The sequence below is a fragment of the Natrix helvetica genome (genome assembly GCF_964273705.1).
Source record: "Natrix helvetica genome assembly, chromosome: 15".
Lineage (NCBI taxonomy): Eukaryota > Metazoa > Chordata > Lepidosauria > Squamata > Natricidae > Natrix > Natrix helvetica.
This window is the reverse complement of record NC_138565.1, coordinates 9884342-9909201: the sequence shown is the minus strand read 5'-3', so window position 1 is coordinate 9909201 and position 24860 is coordinate 9884342. Positions and strand designations below refer to the sequence as shown.

The 24860-nt window shown below is 50.5% G+C and overlaps 1 protein-coding gene across 3 annotated transcripts in view; it reads right to left on the bottom strand.

The window, feature by feature from the left end:
• The window catches only part of NOTCH1 (notch receptor 1), a 111174-nt gene that overhangs the window by 21506 nt on the left and 64808 nt on the right, over positions 1 to 24860 (bottom strand). For all 3 annotated transcript variants that reach the window (XM_081967464.1, XM_081967465.1, XM_081967463.1), the window contains 14 exons: positions 22151 to 22384; positions 21096 to 21206; positions 20689 to 20881; positions 17975 to 18120; positions 16264 to 16377; positions 11485 to 11604; positions 8743 to 8895; positions 7675 to 7903; positions 6903 to 7104; positions 5937 to 6090; positions 5473 to 5657; positions 3816 to 3948; positions 1543 to 1800; positions 162 to 274 (listed from right to left, as the gene is read on the bottom strand). In XM_081967464.1, coding sequence (XP_081823590.1) covers positions 162 to 274; positions 1543 to 1800; positions 3816 to 3948; positions 5473 to 5657; positions 5937 to 6090; positions 6903 to 7104; positions 7675 to 7903; positions 8743 to 8895; positions 11485 to 11604; positions 16264 to 16377; positions 17975 to 18120; positions 20689 to 20881; positions 21096 to 21206; positions 22151 to 22384 — 2345 coding nt within the window. The remainder of the gene's footprint in view (positions 1 to 161; positions 275 to 1542; positions 1801 to 3815; positions 3949 to 5472; positions 5658 to 5936; positions 6091 to 6902; positions 7105 to 7674; positions 7904 to 8742; positions 8896 to 11484; positions 11605 to 16263; positions 16378 to 17974; positions 18121 to 20688; positions 20882 to 21095; positions 21207 to 22150; positions 22385 to 24860) is intronic.

Below are 24860 nucleotides of genomic sequence, written 5' to 3'. Positions count from 1 at the left end.
CTGAGAGGGGAAGAAGAAGACGCCGCTCAGAAGGGAAGGAAGGAGCTCCCGGACTGGAGGGGGCGGGGGCAGAGCTCCAGGAAGAAGGGGGGACTTCAGCATCCTGCTTGAAACCCCCTCCCCCCTTTTGCGTTCTGACCAGACACCTGCCGGCCACTTACCAGAGGACACTTGCAGATGTAGCCCTGTTTCGTGTTGCTGGCCACGGCGCAGGTGCCTCCGTTCTTGCAGGGCCTGCTCTGGCAGCCATTGAATACCGCTTCACAGCGCCGTCCTGGAAGGAGAGGAAAAAAGGGGGGCTTCAGAGTGAATTTGGGGGCCAAGCTCTCTCCTCGGCCGTTCCAGATGAAGAGCGGGCCTGGCTCCCTTGGGGCTTGGAAGCTTTCGTGGAAATGGGCCAGCACCGTGTTGGTGTTGTGATGAAAGTTTGGAAACTTTTTCTTGTTTCCCTTTGTTCTGCTGGTTACTGAGCGCAATGAACTTCCTCCCCGTTGAAGAACTGGTGGGAGCTGCCTTCAGGAAGGGGAAGGAAAGGGGAAAGGGAGTGAGGGAGGGAAGGAAGGAAGGAAGAAAGGAAAGGAGGAAAGAAATGACAATGAAAGGAAGGAAGGAAGAAAGGAAGGAGGGAGGGAGGGAGGGAGGGAATGAGAATGAGGAAGGAAGGATGGAAGGAAGGAAATGAGAATGACAAGAAGGAAGGAAAGAAGGAAGAAAAGGAGAATGAAAGGAAGAAAGGAAGGAAATGAGAATGACAAGAAGGAAGGAAAGAAGGAAGAAAAGGAGAATGAAAGGAAGAAAGGAAGAAAATGAGAATGAGAGGAAGGAAGAAAATGAGAATGAAGAAGGAAGAAGGAAGAAGGAAGAAGGGAGGATGGAAGAAAGGAAATGAGAATGAGAGGAAGGAAGGAAGGAGGGAGGGAAGGAAGGAAAACAATGAGAATGAGAGGAAGGAACGAAATGATAAGGAAGGAAGAAGGAAGGAATTGAGAATGAGAGGAAAGAAGGAAGAAAATGAGAATGAGAGGAAGAATTATTTAACTGTTTTATGTATATATTTTATAATGCATTTTAGTGACTGTACACCGCCCCGAGTCCCTTTCGGGAGAGGGGGCGGTCTATAAATACGAATAATAAATAAATAATAAATAAGAAAGGAAATGAGAAGGAAGAAAATGAGAGTGAGAGGAAGGAAGGAATTGAGAATGAGAGGAAGGAAGGAAGAAAATGAGAATGAGAGGAAGGAAGGAAAGAAGGAAGGAAGGAAATGAGAATGAGAGGAAGGAAGGAAAGAAGGAAGGAAGGAAATGAGAAGGAAGAAAGGAATTGAGAATGAGAGTAAAGAAGGAAGAAAATGAGAATGAGAGGAAAGGAAGGAAATGAGAAGGAAGAAGGAAGAAAGGAATTAGGAAGGAAGGAAGGAAAGAAGGAAGGAAGGAAGGAAGGAAGGAAAGGAGGGAGGGAAGATGCTGCCCTCCTGTCCAGACCCCAACTTCTTTAGTCCAACTCCACCTCCAGGCCTCCGAGATCCCACTTGGCCCTCACCTGTGTATCCCGGGCGGCATTCACACTTGTAATCGTTGACTCGTTGCACACAGTTCTGGGTCCCCCGCTGGTCGCAGGGGTTCGAGAGGCATTCGTTGACGTCCCCCTCGCAGCGCTCCCCAACGAAGCCCGGCAGGCAGATGCAGCTGTAGCCCCCCACCTTGTCAATGCACCTTCCTTGGTTGAAGCACTTGGGGGTCTGGGTCCGGGAGTCGGTGGCAGGGCTGCAGTCGTCAATGTTGATCTCGCAGTGAACGCCTGGGGGTGGGGGGAGCCAATCAGTTCACCGAGTCGGGCAGGACCCTCCCCATTTATTTATGCACTGCTTCATTTTCGAGGCTGGTCACCCCGTAAAACGAACTCACAGCCTCCCTATTTTGGGAGAGCCGAGGAATGTCCTGTTTTCTCTGCCTCAGCAACTTCAGGGTGGGGGGCCTTCAACTCCCAGGATTCTCCATCCAGCAGAATTCTGGGAGCTGAAGTCTTTCAGCTTGAATACCAAGTGTAAGTGGCCGATTGTCCAGAATGAGCCCAAGCTGGCCCAACGATTTTTCCATGCCTTTTTGGTGGCAATGGAGAAGTGCATTCCCCTTGCTTTTTTCCGGGATAGCAATAGCATTTATATACCGCTTCACAGTACTTTCCAGCCCTCTCTAAGCGGTTTACAGAGTCAGCCCCCAACAATCTGGGTCCTCATTTTACAGACCTCGGAAGAACGGAAGTGTCAGTCCTGCGGCCATCTTTTCTTTTGGGTCTTTGGCCTGCCACACTTTCTATTATTCTACTATGCATTCTCTATGGTGGGGAAATGGGAGGAGTTAGATGATATGTAGCCATAACAAAATTCTTTCTGGAAAGCCAAGGTCATCCTTTGTCTTTGCACCTGGAACTGGATGGGTGGAACTGCCAGCGTGGCAGTGAGAGATTGGACCGTGGGATGGACTTGTGGGTGTGTGGGGGGAAAGATCTTGAACTTTCAACTGGGTGAGGAAAACAGGGAAGTTTTCAGATTCGGGTTTTCCCAGATGTGCCAACTTGGCTCTCTTAATAAAGTGGAACTTTGAGCAATCCTTTGCCTTGGACTCTGATTTAATTTTGGATGCTATTTGGAACCCTTACAGGAAGGCTGGGTCAACTTTGAGCCTGGTGAGATTTGAACTGCCAAATTGCAGGCAGCCGGCAGGCAGCAGAAGGAGCCTGCAGTCCTGTACTCTAACCACTGCGCCACCTCAGCTCTTGCCTACATCCCTGGGATCCCCTGGTAGTCTCCCATCCAAATACAAGTTAGGTCCAACCCAACTTTTCTTTGTATATCAAATAAAATCAGCTGCTCTCTTATATTATTCCGTTCGACTCAAGGCTACCATCTCATTCAATTTGTTTCCTCTACAGCCTTTATGTGTTACTGGAACCTCAGTGGAGGAAACCAAATTAATTGACAGGATCATGGGGCTGGAAGGGACCTTGAGGGTCTCCTAGTCCAACCCCCTCATAACCATCTCGGACAAATAAATTGTCCAATTTTGAAAAGGTGCATGACCAACTCTCACCATCAGAGGGAGACAGACTTCAGCTCTCCCAAATCGGGGACACAGACCCAGACTCCTAAGATGCAGCCCCCTCCCCTCCATCTTAGCCCCTTCTCCCTTCCCAATCTTCAAAAAGCCAAACCCAGAAATGGGATCCAAACCGAGCGGGTTTCCACACAGGGGCAGGGCCAAAAGAAGTCAAAGAGGATGATGACAACCAAGGGGCCGAGACGGTTTGACAGTTTTGACTCAGTCCTGCAGGAACTGATTTGTAGCTGAGCCAAGCTGAGCAAGGCTCCAGATCCAGGTGTGGGATTCAGCCGGTTCGGACTGGTCCGCCGAACTGGTTGTTGCAAGGACTGGCTGGCCCCGCCCAAACTGCCCCTCCCAGGAGTCTCCACATGGCCCGTTCATCACGCAAGGTTAAGTACAGGGCCCACACAGAGGCAAAACACACCACTTGGAAGTTCTGGAACTCCAGAAACGGGCCGATTTCCAGCTTCCGGAGGGCCTCTGGAGCCCGGGAGAGGCCGTTTTCGCCCTCCTGGAGGCTCAAGGAAAGCCTACGGATCCTGGGGAGGGTGAAAACTCTCCCACCCCCACCGTGAGGAGGCCGAGTAGGCTACGCCCCCACCCCATGGCCACGGCCACCCAGCAACTGGGCAGAGAACTAGTTGCTAAAACTTTCCCAATCCCACCCGTGTAGTATCCTCTCTCCCTGCTGGGCTTGCTGGAGCCTCCTACCTTGAGTTCCACGGGGACAAGAGCATTTGTAGGTGTTGAGCAGATCAATGCAAGTGCCGCCATTTTGGCAGGGTTGAGAAAGACATTCCTTGATCTCCTCCGAGCAATTTCGCCCGTGGTAGCCGGCCACGCACTGCAGAGGAAGAAGCAGACACACTTTCCCTCTTACCGGAGAAATATAATAAAATAAATTCATATTTAATTCTACCTGTGGAAACAGCAGCGAGAATTGTATGTGCACAAAATTGGGGGTGAAATGAAAATATACCTACAGAGGAAAATGTAATAAAGAAAATATTAGAATGTGCTGAAATGGATAGATTAAACACTGAAAATTAAGGATAAGGGGGAAACAGAATACTTTTTAACTTGGGAATTATCCTATCAATGGATAGAAAACAGAAGCAGAAATTAGAAATTTAGAATTGAGGAAGATATGTAAATAATGATGAAGTAAGTTTGTAATTAAATAATGAATATTGAATAATTAGGATAAGTAAACATTATGATTAATAGAGGGCAATGGCTACAAATGTGATGTTTATATGATGTTTATAATAGCTGATATTATTAACTAACTATAGACAAGATTGAACGGAGTGTTTAATTAGATAATGGAAACTGTTCAGTAAGGATAAGTGAAGATCATGGGGAATAGACTTTGAGAAGAAGACACTTCTGAGCAAGGAGGAGGAGGAGGAAGAGGAGGAGGAGAAGACACTTCTGAGGAGGAGGAGGAGAAGAAGACACTTCTGAGCAAGAAGAAGAAGACATTTCTGAGCAAGGAGAAGGAGAAGAAGAAGGAGAAGAAGACACTTCTTAGCAAGGAGGAGGAGGAGGAGAAGACACTTCTGAGCAAGAAGAAGACACTTCTTAGCAAGGAGGAGGAGGAGGAGGAGGAGGAGGAGGAGGAGGAGGAGGAGGAGGAGGAGACACTTCTGAGCAGAAGAAGAAGACACTTCTGAGCAAGAAGAAGAAGACATTTCTTAGCAAGGAGGAGGAGGAGAAGACACTTCTGAGCAAGGAGGAGGAGGAGGAAGAGGAGGAGGAGAAGACACTTCTGAGGAGGAAGAGGAGGAGAAGACGACACTTCTGAGCAAGAAGAAGAAGACATTTCTGAGCAAGGAGAAGGAGAAGAAGAAGGAGAAGAAGAAGACACTTCTTAGCAAGGAGGAGGAGGAGGAGAAGACACTTCTGAGCAAGAAGAAGAAGACACTTCTGAGCAAGAAGAAGAAGAAGACACTTCTTAGCAAGGAGGAGGAGGTGAAGACACTTCTGAGCAAGAAGAAAAGACAACACTTCTGAGGAGAAGAAGAAGAAGAAGAAGAAGAAGAAGAAGAAGAAGAAGAAGAAGAAGAAGAAGAAGAAGAAGAAGAAGAAGAAGAAGAAGAAGAATAAGAAGAAAAGAAGAAGAAGAAAGAGGAGGAGGAGGTGGAGACACAGTGAGCAGCAAAGCCAGGCTTTCCTGCCACAGGTAGGACCAGGGCATCTGCCTCTGAACCTCACTTGGAAAGGGCCTTGTGTCCCTCGCAAGGCACCTCCCCAACCCGGCTCTGGGTAGCAGCAGGTTGAAATCCTGCTTTCCTGAAAGCGGCCCCCATGCCTGGCGGCCACAAAAACCCACTGGCCCGCATCCATCCTGGGCGGGAAAGCCTACCTCACAGGAATAGCCGCCTAGATAGTCCGTGCAGGTGGCCCCGTTCTGGCAAGGGTTGGGGGAGCACTCGTCCACTTGCTCTTCACAGTAGCTGCCCGTGTAGCCAGGCTGGCAGTGGCAGAAGTGGGTGTTGCCCCTGTCCACGCAGAGGCCGGAGTTTCTGCACAGGCGGGCCACGTCCAGTCCTGCAAGAGGGAAGCCATTGGACACGTGTGGCAGGCAGGAAGGGGGGATCGGAGCAAAACAACCTGGCCAAAGTGTCCGGTCCCAAGCCTTTCTTGTTCCTTGCCCTTTTGTGGTCTCAGGCCCAGTGACACCCCCCCCCCTCTCGCCCAAACGGTCCATACAGGAGAGTCCCCCACCAGGGAGAAGACCTCAAGGGGAGTTGGCTGGATTTCTGGTCAGAGGATCCTGGAAGGAGGCGTCTGCTGGAAGTTCCCCCGAGGTCAGGAAGGAGGACCCACCTTGCCGTCGTGCGGCCACCTCGCAAGAGACATTGGGAACATCGCAGTACAGGCCGGTCCAGCCGCTCGGGCACTCGCAGCGGTAGTGATTGCTGATCTGCCAGCACTTCCCTCCGTTCTTACAGGGAGACGAATCGCACCAGTTGACCAGGCTCTGCAGAGAAGGCGGGAAGAGGACGGCGCATGGGGTGAAGGGATGGAAGAGCTGCCCCCACGGGTGCTGGGGCTGCCATAGGCTAAGCGGAAGTGGAGAGCAACCCCCCGCGAAGGACGGTCCCCAAGAGACGCTGACGGTGACGGGAAGTGGGAGCTGTCCTCTTTTATTTGGTTTCCTTGTACGATTCATGTTCATTCTAAGTATTTTATTATTTATACTGAATGTATTTTTATGATGACTGACCATGATTTATCACTTATGGCTTTTATGTACAATGAGAGCTTATGCACCAAAGACAAATTCTTTGTGTGTCCAATCAGCCTTGCCCAATAAAGAATTCCATTCCATATTCCTATTCTATTCTATTCTATTCTATTCTATATTCTACATGCTATATTCTATATTCTATCAACTATCATCTATATTCTATTGTCTATATTCTATTCTATATTCTACATGCACCATTCTATATTCTATCGTCTATATTCTATAGTCTATGGTCTATATTCTATCATCTCTCATTTATATTCTATACTATTCTATATTCTATTTCTCTTCTCTTCTATTTTCTATTTTCTATTCTATACGCTATACTCTATATTCCTATTTATTTCTCACTATTGCATTTGTGACCTTTGCAAGTCCATACAAGAAAAGCTGAAGTGAGACTAGCTAACAACCACTTCGCTTAGTTACCACATTGCCTGAACCAATTGGGGTCACTAAATGAGGACTGCCTGCCTGCCTCCCTTCCTTGAAAATCCAAAGCGAATATTCCACCTGGAGCAGGAAGCAGAATTGAGGGTTACCTGGCAATTGAGTCCAGTGTACCCCTGCGGGCAGGTGCATTTGTAAGTCCCGTAGCTGTCCTGGCAAGTCCCACCATTCAAGCAGGGTCTGGAGTCGCACTCGTTAATGTCGTGCTCACAATAAATGCCAGTGAAGCCAGGTGGGCAGACACATGTGAAGGTGTTGATGCCGTCCACACAGGTGGCCCCGTTGAAGCAGGAGCTGAGTGATGGGAGGAAGAGAGCGTCAAGAGTGCGCACAGCTTTGCTAGGTGAGACACCCCAGGAGCAACAACAGCAAACAGAGGTTCGTAATAAATATTGGTCTTATCTACAAAAGAACGTATGCTATACATACACGTACTATAGGCAGAAGTCAAACAAACAGCAATTACAGCAGGGGGAAAAAACACGGCGAGAGAAAGACACCCTAACAGGGCTTCTTATTATTATACAGGCTGCTAAAGGGATAACAGCCGAAAACCTTCCTGGCTCATGCTCATCATTACATCATTGCATCATCGTAGCACCTGGTCAGCTCTTAAATCACTACCATGGCAGGGAGAGTCACCCACCCACTCCGGCTTCAGAGATGCTGGACCTTAGATGAAACGGAAGGACCAGGGTCAGGAGGGGTCTGTTTGGATCCATCGGGCCCATCCCAGATCAATGTTTCTCAGCCTCGACAGGCTGAAGATGGGTGGACTTCAACTCCCAGGGTTCATGGCTGGCTGGGAATTTCTGGAACCTTTAAATGGTCACGATTGGAAAGGCCCATCCTGGGTCAACTTACCTCTCCGTGCAGTCTGGGGTGTTATGCTCACAGTGGATCCCACTGAAGCCCGACGGGCAGGTACAGGTGTAGCTGTTCACGCAGTCCGTGCAGTTGGCCCCGTTCTTGCAGGGGTCGCTGGCACACTCGTCCACGTCTTCCTGGCATTCGGGGCCCTGGAAGCCCGCCAGGCAGTTGCAGGAGAAGCCGTTCACGCTGTCAGAACAGGAGCCCCCATTGTGGCAGGGATCTGGGAGAGAGAGAGAGAGAGAGAGAAGCAGACTGGCGTCACATTCGCAGCACCAGGAGGAGGGGAGGGGGCTGGTGGGGCTCTCTCCCAAGGAGTGCAGTAATATCCCTGTGCATGCCCTCTTCAACAACTCCTACCCCAACCCCAATCCCCCCCGAAGGTGACCCCCATGCCTCGGGGTCCCTGCTTGTAGCATGTCCGGACTCTGCCTTCCAGGAATTTAAATCCATGGCCCTGGGTTTCTGGAATAAGAAGCGAAGGGATGCCCCCACTCCACCCCCTTTGCAAAGGCAGGTAAAGGTTCCCCTCGCACATCTGTGCTAGTCGTTCCCGACTCCAGGGGGCGTTGCTCATCTCCGTTTCAAAGCCGAAGAGCCAGCGCTGCCCGAAGATGTCTCCGTGGTCATGGGGCCGGCATGACACAACGCCGAAGGCGCACGGAACGCTGTTCCCTTCCCACCAAAGGTGGTCCCTGTTTTTCTACTTGCATTTCTTACGTGCAAGTAGCTCACTCTGTTACGCGGGGCTAGGGATTCTAACCGTCAAACTGCTGACCTTTCTGATCGACAAGCTCAGCGTCTTAGCCACTGAGCCCTTTTGCAAAGGCAGACGGCCTCTTTCTCCCCCCCCCCCCCAACCAACTTTCCCCAGCAGCTGGCCTGAGAGACTTTCCTGCCTGCCCAGGTGATAAGGGGAGGGGGCAGTTTTCTCCATTGAAAGAGCAGTTTTGAAAGGCACCAGATCGGCTGGCCGGCTGCTCCCCCCCCCCCCCCCCCACAGCTCAATCGGGAGGGACCCTGACGGGGGAGTTTGTTCCCTGGTCTCATTGAGATCCTTACTGGGTTGACAGTCATCAATGTCAGTTTCACAGCTGCCCCCTGTGAAACCAGCTTTGCACACGCAGCGGTAGCTCCCGTTGGTGTTTTGGCACGTGGCGCCGTTCCGACAGGGGCTCTTAACACACTCGTTGATGTCAATCTCACAGGTTTGCCCTGAGAAGTGAAGGGAAGAGAGAGAGAGAAATAGGACTGTGGAAAATGGCCACTTCGCTCCTCTCTAAAAACATTCAGTGTCTGCTCTTCCCTGAAGGGCAGAGATACAGATAAACAGAGTTGGAAGGGACCTTGTAGGTCATCTAGCCCATCCCCCCAGCCCTAGCAGGAGGCCCTTCACCATTTCTAACAGAGGGCACTTCAGTCTCTTCTTGAAAGCTTCCAGGGATAAAGCTCTCACAACTTCTGTTCCATGGGTTGATTGTTGTCACTGTCAGAAAATTCCTCCTTATTTCCAGGTTGAATCTCTCCTTGGTCAGTTTCCATCCATTATTCCTTGTCTGGCCTTCAGGGGCTTTGGAGAATAGCTTGAGTCCCTCCTCTCTGTGGCAGCACCTCAAATATTGGAGCACTGCTATCCTGTCTCCCCTGGTCCTTCTCTTCCCTAGACTAGCCAGGCCCAGTTCCTACAACCGTTCATCGTATGTTTGAGCCTCCAGTCTCCTCATCATCTTGGTTGCTCTTCTCTGCACTCTTTCTAGAGTCTCAACCTCTTTTTTGTAGTGTGTGACCAAAACTGGATGCAATATTCTAGGTGTGGCCTTACTAAGGCTTTATAGAGTGGTAGTAGTACCTTCCTTGATCTTGATTCTATCCCTCTGTTAATGCAACTTAGGACTGCATTGGCTTTTTTGGCTGCCACATTGATGGCTCCTATTTATTGTTCCTTCTTCTCTTTTGCCCTCTGTCTATTTAAAATACCTTGAGGCCTCTCCTTACCATGACTTACGCCCAACATGGATTTGAGCAAAACAAAAATTCCATAAAACGGCTGAACTGATTAATATCAAGCAGGAAACTAATTAAGACACAGCAATAAAGTGAAAACTAATTCATTAAGGCCCGAAAGAACTTAAATGGTGGAGTTTATAGCCATTAGAGACAGTCACCTACTGAGATAGGGTGACGGAACAAAGGTAGCCACGATTCCTAGTTTGACTGCGAAATGCTAAAGTGGAAAAAGAGACAATCTTCTCCATACTTGAGGGCTTCTGCCTGGTTACTATGGGGCCATAATCCCGCAGAGCTCTTCTGAGGCTTTTAATTAATTAGCCAGCCTAATGAAGACCAATTAGGATTGAGAAACCGTTAATTAAGCTTCAGCTAATGGTTTAGACTTTCCGTCTCCATGTATGCGCAGCTCACATAAAAAAAAATGGAATTCCTGCATTTCTAGGGGGAGGGATCAAAATTCGGGGTTGGGAGACTCAAAGGCGTTTCCATCAAGGCTGTAAAAAAACCATTCATTGCTGACTGGGAGGATTTGTCATTTTTTTTTTTCGTCTGGAAAGGGAATGCTACCCTAGGTTGGAGATATCTAAGTTTACGACTATTTAACCCCGTTAATTAGCTCAGATGCAGAAGGCTTCCAGTTGGGTGGATATCAATGCCCAGAATTTCCCAGGCTGTGTACCGTATTTTTCGGAATATAAGACGCAGCAAGGTTTTGAAGAGGCAAATTAAAAAAAAAAGTTTTTGCACTCTGTAAACCTCCCCAAAACGCCCCCCCCCCTTTTAAAATGGGCTTGAATAGCCCTTAGGAGGCTTGTAGAGTGCTCGGGGGGGGGGGGGGGAAACAATGAAAAAACGGCTGTTTTTTGCTCATTTCTGCCCTCCCCAGCCCCCAGGAGCATTCTGGAAGCCTCCTAAAGGCTAGGCACATCCATTTTTGCAAAAGGGGCGGGGTTTCAGTAAGCAAAAAGTGCTGTATTCAGTGTATAAGATGCACCCAGATTTTCACCCTCTTTTTTGAGGGAAAAATGTGCACCTTATACTCCGAAAAATACGGTAACTACTCGCTGGGAATTCTGGCAGATTAAACCTGCCTGGTGATATCCAGAGCAGGGATATACCATTTAATAGGTTGGGAAGGGAGGGAGGAAGGAAGGAAGGAAGGAAGGAAGGAAGGAAGGAAGGAAGGAAGGAAAGATGGGAGGAAAGAAGGAAGGAAGGAAGGAAGGAAAGATGGGAGGAAGGAAGGAAGGAAGGAGAGGGGGGAGGGAGGGAAGGAAGGAAAGAAGGAAGGAAGGAAAGATGGGAGGAAAGAAGGAAGGAAGGAAAGATGGGAGGAAAGAAGGAAGGAAGGAGCGGGGGGAGGGAGGGAAGGAAGGAAAGAAGGAAGGAAGGAAGGAGAGGGGGGAGGGAGGGAAGGAAGGAAAGAAGGAAGGAGTGACCATGGTGTTACAGTAGTTGGAATGCAACATTGCAGACGAATTCTGCTCACTGCCAGGAGTTCGATCCTGACCGGCTCAAGATTGACTCAGCCTTCCATCCTCCCGAGGTCAGTTAAAAGGAGGACCCAGATTGTTGGGGAAAATAGGCTGACTCTGTAAACCGCTTAGAGAAAGCACTGTCAAGCGGCATATAAGTCTAAGCTCTACTGCTATTGTGTCCAACAAAATTCAGCCAAGCTGCTACCCCTACCAGCTCCGGGATGTCACTCCCTTTCTCTCCCTAGATCGTCTTTCCGAAATCTGCCCTTGGTTACACCTCGGAAGCCCCAAAGGGTGTGCGCCCCCTTCCTCGTACCTTGCCAGCCCGGAAGGCAGGTGCACAAAAAGCTCTCGTAGTCCTCCGACTCTCTGCACTGCCCCCCGTTCTTGCAGGGACCCCCCGCGCAGGGCGCCAGCACCTCCCGGCAGGTGAGACCTACAGTTGGAAAGAAAAAAAACGGGTTGGCTTTCCATGCTGTCCCCCCAAGACGCCCTTGGCTGGATCTGGGGCACACGTGTGGGAGGTCAGGCGGTGGGGAGAAGAGATTGCACAAGGGACTCTGGCGATGAGGAGCCCGGAGCTGCCCCACCCCCACCTCCCTTCTGGACCTCCCCAAGAGGCTTTTCTTTCAGGTTTTTTTTTTATATTTTGTTCTCTATGTACAATTATAGGTATACGTCCGCATAGTTATCCTTCTTTTTTACCTTCGTCGTTCTTATGCATTTGTCATTCCATTTACAGGGTTTTAATAGACCGTTTGGGATGCTTCGTTTATCATCCCTCACCTGTTTTGACATCACCTTCTTTTCCCTTTCTTTTCTCCCTCCCTCCCTTCTCTACTTTCTTCCTTCCTCTCTCCTTTCTCTTCCTTCTTCCCTTCCTCTCCTCTCCTCTATCTTCCCTCCTCTTCCTCTCCTCTCTTCCTCTTCCCCTTCCTGCCTTCTCTCCTTCTTTCCTTCTCCCTTCCACCCTCCTCTCCTCTATCTTCCTTCCCTCCTCTTCCTCTCCTCTCTTCTCCTCTCCTCCTCTTCCCCTTCCTGCCTTCTCTCCTTCTTTCCTTCTCCCTTCCACCCTCCTCTTCTCTATCTTCCTTCCCTCCTCTTCCTCTCCTCTCTTCTCCTCTCCTCCTCTTCCCCTTCCTGCCTTCTCTCCTTCTTTCCTTCTCCCTTCCACCCTCCTCTCCTCTATCTTCCTTCCCTCCTCTTCCTCTCCTCTCTTCTCCTCTCCTCCTCTTCCCCTTCCTGCCTTCTCTCCTTCTTTCCTTCTCCCTTCCATCTTCCTCTCCTCTATCTTCCTCTCCTCTCTTCTCCTCTCCTCCTCTTCCCCTTCCTGCCTTCTCTCCTTCTTTCCTTCTCCCTTCCATCTTCCTCTCCTCCTCTTCCTCTCCTCTCCTCTTCCCCTTCCTGCTTTCTCTCCTTCTTTCCTTCTCCCTTCCATCTTCCTCTCCTCTATCTTCCTCTCCTCCTCTTCCTCTCCTCTCTTCTCCTCTCCTCCTCTTCCCCTTCCTGCCTTCTCTCCTTCTTTCCTTCTCCCTTCCACCCTCCTCTCCTCTATCTTCCTTCCCTCCTCTTCCTCTCCTCTCTTCTCCTCTCCTCCTCTTCCCCTTCCTGCCTTCTCTCCTTCTTTCCTTCTCCCTTCCATCTTCCTCTCCTCTATCTTCCTCTCCTCCTCTTCCTCTCCTCTCTTCTCCTCTCCTCCTCTTCCCCTTCCTGCCTTCTTTCCTTCTCCCTTCCATCTTCCTCTCCTCTTCCTTTCCTCTCTTCCTCTTCCTCCCCTCTCTCCTTCTCTCCCTTCCACCCTCCTCTCCTCTATCTTCCTTCCCTCCTCTTCCTCTGCTCTCTTCTTTCTCCTCCTCTTTCCATTCCTGCCTTCTCTCCTTCTTTCCTTCTCCCTTCCATCTTCCTCTCCTCTATCTTCCTTCCCTCCTCTTCCTCTCCTCTCTCCTCCTCTCTTCCTCTTCCCCTTCCTGCCTTCTCTCCTTCTTTCCTTCTCCCTTCCATCTTCCTCTCCTCTTCCTCTCCTCTCTTCCTCTTCCTCCCCTCTCTCCTTCTCTCCCTTCCACCCTCCTCTCCTCTCTTCCTTCCCTCCTCTTCCTCTCCTCTCTTTTCCTCTTCCTCCCCTCTCTCCTTCTCTCCCTTCCACCCTCCTCTCCTCTATCTTCCTTCCCTCCTCTTCCTCTCCTCTCTTCTTTCTCCTCCTCTTTCCATTCCTGCCTTCTCTCCTTCTTTCCTTCTCCCTTCCATCTTCCTCTCCTCTATCTTCCTTCCCTCCTCTTCCTCTCCTCTCTCCTCCTCTCTTCCTCTTCCCCTACCTGCCTTCTCTCCTTCTTTCCTTCTCCCTTCCATCTTCCTCTCCTCTATCTTCCTTCCCTCCTCTTCCTCCTCTCCTCCCCTTCCCCTTCCTGCCTTCTCTCCTTCTTTCCTTCTCCCTTCCATCTTCCTCTCCTCTTCCTCTCCTCTCTTGCTCTTCCTCCCCTCTCTCCTTCTCTCCCTTCCACCCTCCTCTCCTCTATCTTCCTTCCCTCCTCTTCCTCTCCTCTCTTCTTTCTCCTCCTCTTTCCATTCCTGCCTTCTCTCCTTCTTTCCTTCTCCCTTCCATCTTCCTCTCCTCTATCTTCCTTCCCTCCTCTTCCTCTCCTCTCTCCTCCTCTCTTCCCCTTCCCCTTCCTACCCTCTCTCCTTCTCTTTTTGTCCCTTCCTCTCCCCTATCTTCCTTCCCTCCTCCTCTTCCTTTCTTTTTCCATTGTTGTGGGTAGATACTTTTTCCTTGGAGAAGGAATTCATCCACACTGTGGACATTTGAGGAAGGGCCGTTGTCCAAACTACACGCTCCAGGGCCACCTATGGCCAAGCCTCACCTGGACCAGGAGGCAGGGGGGGAAAACACCCTTGTCCAGCCTTCCTTTCCTGCTTACTAACAGAGCCTTCTTTCTGTTTTCCAGAACCTTCTCTGGGCTCAGACACAAACACACACACACACCGCTCCCAGAATCTCCCGGGTTGTTTCTCCAGCAACCAGCCAAGGCAGGAAAGTCTAGGACTTCCTCCCATTGTCCAGAGGTTGCCATTTTGCGCAACAGGAGGAGGAAGCAGGAAATGGCCGGAGGGGCCGAAAGAGAGCCTCTCCTAGCGCTGGGGATGGCGCGAGGAGCCTTTGTCCGAAAGGGGAGGCCAGCGGGCGAAGTTTGCAAAAAAGAGGAAAAGGGTCCCTTTTGCCCCAAAGGGGCCACTCGGGGGGGCAGGGGATGAATAACAGAATAACAGAATTGGAAGGGGCCTTGTAGGTCATCTAGCCCAACCCCCGCCCGGATGTTTGCACGAGGGAAAATCTGAGGTGAGGCGACTGAAAAGTGCGTGGATGGAAACCTCCAAAGGGAAGAAGCAAATCCCACGACTTTCCATCCTAACATTCGGAGGCAGGGAAACAGCGGAGGCTCCCGCGTGAATTTTTCCCATCGCGTCTCCTTATTGGGGAAGAAAGGGGGGGGGCGTCCTGTCTGAGGATCAGAGAGTGGGCATCAGACACTGGGGGTCCTCGACTTACGACCACAACAATCGTGGCCGAAATTTCCACTGCCATGTGAGAGACACTTCTTAAGTGGGTTTTGCCCCCATTTTACAACCTTTCGTGCGACAGTTGTTAAGTGAGACCTTAAGTTAATAACACGGTTGTTAAGTGAATCGGCTCCTCCCCCCCATCGACTTTGCTCGTCGGAAAGTCGCAAAAGGGGATCGCGTGACCGGGGGGACACTGCGACCGTCACAAATACCACTCAGCCGGCAAGCATGTTGAATTTCCCATCACGTGACCCTGGGGATGCTGCGATGGTCATAAGTGTGGGAAATGGTCATAAATCAGGGGTCCCCAACACCAGGACCGCGGCCCACTGCCGGGCTGCGGACTATTCGGAAACAGGCTGCACGAGCATTGGGCCAGCACACACGCACACACAGCTCAACTTGTGCGAGCAACGAGCCAGTGTGCGCCCATGCGCAAGTTGAGGCGCCTGCTCGTGCACATGCGCACATGTGTGGCAGCTCAATGCTCATGCGGCCCAGTTCCCTTCTGCCCCACCTCAGCCGGGCCCCCAAGCCACAAAGTTCAGGGACTGCTGTCATAAGTCTCTGTGCTCAGTGCTGTTGTAACTTTAAACAGTCACTAACAACCTGCTGTAAGTCAAGGACTACCTATGTCTGGGAAAGACAATTTAGCAAGTGCCCTGAACATTTTAGGACCCTCAGGGAAGTGGTGTTGTGGCTTGCCAGCGGCCAGCGGAGCTGGTGGCTGACTCAGATAGTGAGGAGGTTGGGGAGGAGCATGGGCCGGTCCTGGAATCTGGGGAAGGGTCTGACGAGGGCTCTGTGTCGGAGACAGAGAGGGGGCCAGGGCCGTCTGACAGTTATCAGCTGCCTTCAGAGTCGGAGATCAGTGGAGCAGAAGAACAGCTGGAGCCTGTTCCCAGTGTGTGCATGCGCAGAGTTGCCAGGAGAAGGGAACAGCTAAGGAGCAAGGGCCGACTCCTGAGTAAAGCCACAGGTGGAGGGTGAATGGCCCCTCCCATGGGGATTAAAAGAGGAGCGAAAGGGGAGGGGAGTTTGCAGGAGACAATCAGTTCAATTCATTCGGGTGAAGATCCGTTCCTGACTTCTTGCAAAGTAATTGCTGCTACAGCATGGAGTTTAGAAGATATCGGCCTGGCAGCTCTCCAAGCCTGAGAAAGGTCTGTGGCTGTGAAATCTCTGGAAAGAGGAGAGGAATTCCCTTTAACCTAAATAAAAGGGGTTTTATCGGGAGGAGGAGTCTGCTTGACGCTTTTGGGAAGCCCAGGTCAGAACGTGGATGAATCCCCCTCCCCTCCTCTTCCCCCAGTGATCCCTCAGCTGCTTTGGATCAACGATGTTTGGTGGACGGAATCTCCATGGCTGGAAGTAGAGACCGAGGAGGGACGGTTGGCATGGAGGTCAATTCCAGTGAAACCAGAAATGTGGGAGTTTTGTTCTTCTGATCCCACCCACCCCAGCTATTCTAGGACACCCTCCACATTTCTCTCTGGCTGAAGCCCCCCCCCCTCCATCCAAGCATTGTCTCTCTCACCTGTGTAGGGTGGGAGGCAGTTGCACTGGTAGCCAGCAATGTCGTCAACGCATGTTCCCTGGTTCAGACAAGGGTTGGAGGCGCATTCGTTGATGTTGATCTGGCAGTTGGGTCCTGGGGGGAAGGAAGGAGTTTTGCAGGGTCCCACCTACATCTGGGGGACCCCCAAAGCCACCCAGGCATTCTTTCCCAACCTGGAACATGTCCCAACGGTGCTTTTTTCAGGAGGCAACTGGACTTCCTTGTTTTTCCTTCTGAAGATGTATCACTTCTCACCCAAGGAGCTTCTTCAACTCTGAGAGGATGGTGGGGAATGGAGCCCCTGTCAGAGCTGAGGAAGCTTCTTGGATGAGAAGCGAAACGTCTTCGGAAGGAAAAACAAGGAAGTCCAGTTGCCTCCCGAAAAAGCCCCCGTGGGACAACCACGACCTTGGATGACGGAAAATCTCTACAGACTTTTAGGCTTAGACCGGTGTTTCTCAACCTTTGCGACTTTTAAGGACTTCTACTCCCAGAATTCCCCAGCCAATTTGAGAGTTGAATTCCACTTAAAATGATCACAGTTGAGAAATGTGGGGCAGATAGACCTTCTGGTGGTTTCCCCCAAAGCTGGAGGGGTCAAATTGAGCGGCTTTGGCAGCCCACCTCCCCAAATATGGATTGTCTACCCAAGCCAACTCTTTCTTGGACAGGTAGTTAACTAAACCCTTCCAGTTTAGTCAAGGGTTTATAGTATTTATTTATATCTCAACCTTTATCTATTGATTAGTCCTTGGGCCATATCAAAGTACAGAGTTCCAGAAACAAATTGTTACTAAAATGTGATATAAGCGATTTAAAATGGAATTGGATAAAATACAATTCAAAATGAAATTAGAATAAAATACAGTCCAAATGAAATTGGAATAGAATACAATAATTTAATATATAGGTGAAATATGATAAAAATTATATTTCGGTGTCACCCCTGCAATCTACCCCAATCAGTTCGACCTATGCCAATCTCAACCAAACTGTTTTGCTGGGTTAAATGTTATTTTCAGATTCTGGCTACGCACAAGGGAAGTTGTTTTGATATGGTGAGCCCAATGGATCATTTGTTTAGCATATAGAGCGAGGTACCACTTTATAGTATTTATAGCATTCATTTACGATAGCTTCGCTTCTTTTCCTCGAATGCTTAGTCTAAGCTGAAGACCAATGTGTAAAAGAAGAGTACCATATTTTTCGGACTATAAAACGCAACGGAGTATAAGACGCACCATGATTTTGAAGAGGTAAATTTAAAAAAAGGGTTTTGCCCTCTGCAGGCCTCCCAAACCCTCTGCATGCCTCTTTTTTTGGGGGGGGAGGGGGGGGGGAGAAGGGCATATGCATAGCTTAAGGAGGCTTGTAGAGTGCTCCTGGGGGTTGGGGGAGCACGCAAAAAACGAGCAAAAAAGGCCCGTTTTTTGCTAGTTTTTGCCCTCCCCAGCCCCCAGGAGCACTCTGGAAGCCTCCTAAAGGCTATGCACAGACATTTTTGCAAAGGGTGCAGGGTTTTGGTATGCCAAAAAATGCTGTATTCAGTGTGTAAGACGAACCCAGATTTTCAGCCTCTTTTTTGAGGGGAAAAGGTGCGTCTTATACTCTGAAAAATACGGTAATTTGTTATGAGTTGACCAGAATTCCATAGGGGCGAAGTGGGAGGGAGGGGAGTCCAGATTCTTACCACTGAATCCTTCCTGGCAGGTGCAAATGTAGCTGCTGGTCATATCCTTGCAGGTTCCACCATTCATACAGGGGTTGGACTCGCATTCGTTGTTGTTGATGTCACAGTTTGTCCCACTCCAGCCCGGGTCGCAACTGCACTTGTAGCTTTGATTCCAGGAGAGACAAAAGACAAAGCACGAAACGATTGGATTGGGCTGGTTTTCTTTTAAAAACAACAACAACAACAACCCTTGTCTTTCCATGCCACTCAAGCACCTCTACAGTGCAGTGAACAAACAACCTTAAAAAAACCACAATCATCTGTAGGACGGTGACTAGTGCCAGGAAGAACAAAGATTGTGTTATCTACTGCAGCCAAGTAAGACTTAAGAGAATCTAGAGATATATAAAAATGGCTGTGTGTGTGTGTTAATTCTGGAACGCCTCGAGCAATTTCAACCAAACTTGGTAGACAGATGACTTACTCTCTGGAAACAAACACTGTTGGGGTAAGTCAGCCCCTCACACTCCTCAGGGTGTGTGTTCTGTTAAGATACAGCCTGTTGTGCCTTAAAACGGCTTCTACCGTGCTGCCTTAAAATGGCTTCTACTGTACAGCGCTGTGGAGTTACCGTGGTAACGGCTTCACGGTCCTCCACAAGGGAGGTCCCTCTGGTAAGGGGGAAAATCGAACCTTAGAAATTGCAGTGACGTTCATGGGTTATCAGCCAGTATAAAATGGCTTTCTGGGAAAACAAAAACAGGCCTTGAAAGGGCCAGTCCACAACACCATTGGTGCCCTCAGCCACCCCATGTTCTCCCTTCTTCTTCAGGAAGAGTGCCTGAAACTCTGGATTAAGATCTTGAGATTTATGGGGTGTAAATGGGAGAATCTTTCTGGCCTTTGATCAGGCCAAAAAACAGCCAACTCAAATGGAAAATTAATTTGTCCCATGGTGGTCACCTTTGACCGTATCCAAATTCTGCTCAAGAAGGAGGCTTTCCCATTCCTCCTCCTCCACGGTCCTTTTTTTTTTTAATGGCCACGGTAGCCATTTAACAGATTTAACAGAATAACAAGAGTTGGAAGGGATCGTGGATGCCTTCTAGTCCAACCCCCCTACTCAAGCAGGAGGTGGACATGTTCCTCGGGACATCGGCTCACAAAGAAAGAGGCCTAATGGGTGAGTCCTACATGCGAGCCACAAACCAGGCCTGGAACAGTTAATGCAGCAAAGAGCATGTGGCAGAGAGAAGGCCTGGCTTTCAGCCACTCAGGACTACAAAACAGAAGAGGACATTGCTAATCATGAACTAAGGGGGGGAAGGGGGAATTAAGAAGGGACTAGAGTCTGTCACTTGTCTGAGATTATATAGGTTCTCCTGCTTAAGCGGGGGGGGGGGGGGGGGGCTGGACTAGAAAACCTCCAAGGTCCCTTCCAGATTCTATTCCATTCCATTCATCCCTATTTACTCTACTCCATTCCATTCCATTCCATTCTACTCTATTCCATTCCATTCATCCCTATTCTATTCTACTCTATTCTATTCTACTCTATTCCATTTCATTTATCCCTATCCTATTCTATTCTATTCCATTCCATTCATTCCTATTCTACTCCATTCCATTCTACTCTATTCCATTCCATTCATCCCTATTCTATTCTACTCTATTCTATTCTACTCTATTCCATTTCATTTATCCCTATCCTATTCTATTCTATTCCATTCCATTCATTCCTATTCTACTCCATTCCATTCTACTCTATTCCATTCCATTCATCCCTATTCTATTCTACTCTACTATATTCCATTCCATTCCACATTCATTATTACTCGATTCGATTCTAAATTCTAATCTGTTCTGTTCTATTCTCTTCTATTCCATTCCATTCTCTATTCCATTCCAATTTTCTTTTTCTATTCTACAGACGTTCTTGGGGTTTCCCAACCTTGGGGATTTTAAGAAACATGGACTTCAACTCCCAAATTTACAGCGAGCCCTTGTGCGTTTTTGAAGTGAGTACATTCTATAAAAGTGGACGTGTATTGAATTCAATCATATTTGTGCTCCCATGGCTTCATCTCATTCTTCCAATTCTACCTTGCACAACTATCCTGTGAGGTAGGTTGAGCTAAGAGAGCGTGACGGGGGTGAGCTTCTGTGTTTGAGCCTCCGCCTGAAACGGCGTTTCCTTGTTCCTGATCAAAACACCAAACTCCATCCTTGCTCCCCCCAAGGACAGCTTGTGCATCAGAGTCAAAAACGCTGCTCCCAGCAGCCCTTTGGCTCCCTGCCCTGACTTTCAATTAAAAATTTTAACAAATGAGAATCTAAAGCTGCTCTGTAGCAATCCCCTCCCACCTTGTTTGATTTCCTGAAAGGCTTCTGGGCCAGGCAAATTTAAATGTACCGGCAAAGAAATAAAGGGAGACTAGTATAGATCTATTTCAAGCTGTTTAGCTCTCATCAGCTAGCCATACCCTTACCGGGATTTGAACCTGGCCCACTTGCATATTAGGCAGATTTTTTAACCTCTAGGCCACGGGCTCTCCTTGCTTTGTCAGCTACCCCAGGGGGGGAGGTTGCCCTAATAGACCGGTCTCACCGGAAAAACACTTAGAAAGGACAAAGAGAGGTGCCACCCAGCAATTTGCCCAAAGCCTCCACCACAAACGGTCACGTTTCCCAGAAGGCCCCTCCTGCCCGGCGCAGCCTTGCCCGCCGCTCACCCGTTCAGCCCATCGTGGCACCTCCCGTGGACGCAAGGGTTGCTGATGCACTCATTCACTTCCGAGAGGCACGTGGGGTCATGGAAGCCTTCCGGGCAAACACAGGTGAATCCGTTGATGCCATCCTTGCAGGTGCCCCCATTGTGGCAAGGGTTGCTTTCACACTCGTCCACGTTGATGCTGCACATCCTCCCTGCGGAGAGGAGGGGAAGCAGTGAGGATCCTGACTCAGGGGCAGCGGTGGAATTAGCCGGTTGACCGAACTGGGCAGGATTTTAACAACCTGTTCACCGGAACCGGTACAAACTGGCTGAATCCCACCTCTGCTCGGGGGGCCACGAAGCCCACCAGGGAAGGGGGACCCCCATGTCTCTCCCTCCCATCCTCTCCCTCCCATCCTCTCTCACCTGTGTATCCTGGCTCGCAGGCGCATTCGTAGCCGTTGATCTTGTCCACGCATTTGCCGTAATCGCAAGGGTTGCTGGCACATTCGTCCAGGTTGATCTCACAGTTGGGCCCTTCGGAAAAGAACAGAGCGGTCAGGGAAAAGGTGCAGAGGTGGGAACCCAGTGAAGGCATTTGTGAGACTTCCTGGGGGCTCCGATCTCAGTGTAACCCCCAAAACATAACATCCCGTTCCTCCCCAAAGACTGGGATTCAGTTTCCCAGGGAGTGGGGCTCTGAAAAATCTCAGGGATGTTTTAAGAAAGTTCCCCCATGCCAGAACTTTGGAATCAGGTCATCAGTACTTTTGGGGGGTGGGAAGGATCTGTCATAACTTCGAACATATACAGAAGGGACCTTGTAGGTCATCTAGTCCAACCCCCCACACCCCCGCCCAAGCAGGAGACCCTACATCATTTCTGACAGATCCAGTCTCTTCTTAAAAATCTCAAGTGATGAAGCTCCCACAACTTCCGAAGGCAACTTCTGTCCCATCGGTTGATTGTTCTCACGGTCAGGAAATTCCTCCTTATTTCCAGGTTGAATCTCTCCTTGTTCAGTTTCCACCCATTATTCTTTGTCTGGCCTTCAGGTGCTTTGGAAAACAGCTTGACCCCCTAACTCCTCTCTGTGGCAGCCCCTCCAATATTGGAAGATGCTCTCCTGCCTCCCCTGGTCCTTCTCTTCCCTAGACTAGCCAGGCCCAGAGTTCCTGCAAACCATTCATCATATGTTTGAGCCTCCAGTTCCCTAATTATCTTTGTTGCTCTTCTCTGCATGCTTTCCAGAGTCTCAATCTTTCTTTATTTTATTGTGGTGACCAAAACTGAATGCCGTATTCTAGGCGTCTCAAAAAATAATAATAATCAAGAACTTCCAGAGGTGGGGCATCCCCAAACATTTCCGAGGCTTCTTTCCTTCACCTGAAATACATGGGGCACCCCAGATCGTTTAACGAGGCGCCTCTGCTGCATCCTTTTGTGGGAAGGCCAGAGGGAAGACCCGGCCCTTTCCTTACCTGTAGTGCCTCGCAGGCAGAAGCAGCTGTAGGCATTGTCCCTGTCCTGGCAGGTGCCTCCGTTCTTGCAAGGATGGCTCTGGCACTCGTTGATGTTGGTGTCACAGAGACGCCCGGTGTACCCAGGCTGGCAGAGGCAGGTGTAGGTGGCAATGCCATCCCGGCACGTGCCGTAGTGGCAGGGGTCAGGGTCACATTCATTGATGTCCGTCTCGCAGTGAGTGCCCGAAAATCCTGGGGGGGGGGGCAGAGAAATGGAAAGGGTGCAAAACGTCAAAACGAATTGCGACATGGTACCGCAAAGCAGCGATCATTTTCTCTTCCAGGTGGCAGCCAACGACAGAAATCAGGGCATCCTTCGTCCCCTAGACCGGGTGCTGGGAGGAGCAGTTGATGAATTCTAGCGCTCAGCCGACCTGCAGGTGCTTCCAAGGATGATCCCTGGCTGACTGATCTTAGTTCAGGCTGGAAACCCAGCAGATAGGAATGGAGCTTGCCTACCTACCAAACGCTGCTCTTTCTTACCCCACGGGTAGACTCCATCTCCCAAGGTTCCCAGCCAGAAAGATGGGAGTCCATGAGAAAGAAAAGGAGTGGGCTGAGTGTTGTGGCCCGCCAGCGGCCAGAGGAGCTGGCAGCAAAGTCGGACAGTGAGGAGGTTGGGGAGGAAGATGGGCCAGTCCTGGAGGCTGGGGAAGGCTCGGACGAGGGCTCTGCATCTGAGGCAGAGACAGGGCCGAGGCCGTCTGGCAGTGATCAGGTGCCTACAGAACTAGATAGCAGTGAGGCAGAGGAACAGCTGGAGCCTGTTCCCAGTGTGCGCTTCTGCAGAGCTGCCAGAAGAAAAGAACAGCTGAGAAATCAGGGCAGACTTGGGAGTAAAGTCACAGGTGAGACAGTGAATGGCCCCTCCCATAGGGAGTAAAAGAAGAGCGAAAGGGGAGTGGGCTTTTGCAGGAAACAATTAGTTTGTTCGGTCGTTTCAGGAGTGTGAAGATCTGTCCGCGAATCTTAGAGACTCTGTGCTCAGCCTTTCCTTGCACAGCACTCGTTTGGAAAATATTGACATGGCAGCTTTCCAAGATAGAAAAAGGCCTGTAGTTATCAATATTCCTTTGAAATACTGTTTGCCAGGCCTTTGCTGAATGGGAATGAGAGGAATTCACGTTTGTTTAATAAAAGCGGTTTTTTTTCAGGACCAGGACTCTGCCTCCTGCTTTTTGGGGAAGCCTAGGTTACAACACTGAGTGGGAAATTGGGGAAGAGGCCCATTCTCCTTTCTGCCTTTCCCCGCACTCCCACCCTGGGACGTTCAGAAAGTGTGAACGAAGTCTGGCAACAATATCAGGGTACCCAACGCAAGCCGCGCGGTGGTCGAGTGGGCAAACTCAATTGCTTCAAATTAACAGGAGCATTTGCAACCGAACGTTTTGCAGCTTTGGGGGCAATGGGACACACACACACACACACACACACACACATCCAGAGTGAGCTCCCCTCCTTCCAAACTTGCCAACTGTGGCTTCTGCTCGGGCTTTTTGGGGGTTCACGGCAGGCCTTCCCCTCACCCCGTAGCCCCAGAGATGCTGCAGGCAGGAGACAAGCGGGTAGGAGACAGGCCGGGTGGCAGGGAGGCTGCCAGGCCAGGGCACGGGACCCAGCTGGGGATCCACGCTGGGGGGAGGGAGGGAAACTCTGGCAAACACAACCGCTTTTCTTCTGGTTCTGGGCAATCCTCCCTGCCTGTCTGGATCCGGTTTGCGGGGGGGGGCGAAGGGGGGGTGCAGTGTATTCAAAAGAGGACAACAGGAGCCCCTTTCTCCTGCCCGCCTCCTCCCGCCAGCGGACAAAAGCAGGAGGGCGGTGGCGGGGAGGGAGCCAAGCGGGCAGACAAAGTGGGCCTTTGACCCCCCCCACCTGCCCCTCCCCGCTGGGGAAGCCCACACTGCGGCTTTTCATTGCCACTGCCGCCCAACCAAGACGCTCATTAGGGAAGAGCTGCTGGCAGCCGGCCGGCCCCACAAAAGTCCCTCTGTTTGCCGAGGGGGCTCCGGGCTGGGTTTTGTCCGAGGGCGCCTCGAGCTTCCCTCTCACCACTCCCGGCCCTGTGCTCACCCTTTCTCCTGCCCAGAGACGAGGGGCCAGAAAAGAGGGGGGACGGTGCCCAGACAGGACTCCCTGACTTGCCCAAAATGGCAGTTTGTTTTTAAGCGGGGATGGAGAAAGTGCAGACCGAGCCGGGAGGCAGGACACGCCCCCCCTCTCTCCCCCCCTTCTCCTCCTCCTCCTCCTCCTCAGCTCAGAGCTTCAACTTTTGCAGCCCCCCTCACAGACTCAGAGAATGGAGTGTTTTCCTCCCCTTTTTCTGCTCTTTTCTTCCTCAAGCTGCCATGTGGAAGAACCAGGGGACACCTGGGAAAGCAAAGCAGGTGGCCGCAGCTTCTCCTTTAGGCCCCGTTTCCTTTCAGGGCTGCCCCTTGGGGCGATTTTAAGGACGGTAACTGGACCTGAAGCTGAATTTGGGCAGGAAGTGGGAGCAGCAACACAACACGGGTTTGAAGAAGAGTTTGGAGAGGCGGACACTCCGCCTGAGGCTGGAGCAGAGAACCACTCGAGCTGGGACAGGAGTTACGCTCATCATCATTTCGGGCAGCATGTGGGCATCACACTGGTGCTCTTCCCAACCCACGTGGCCAGAAGCTGCCTTCCG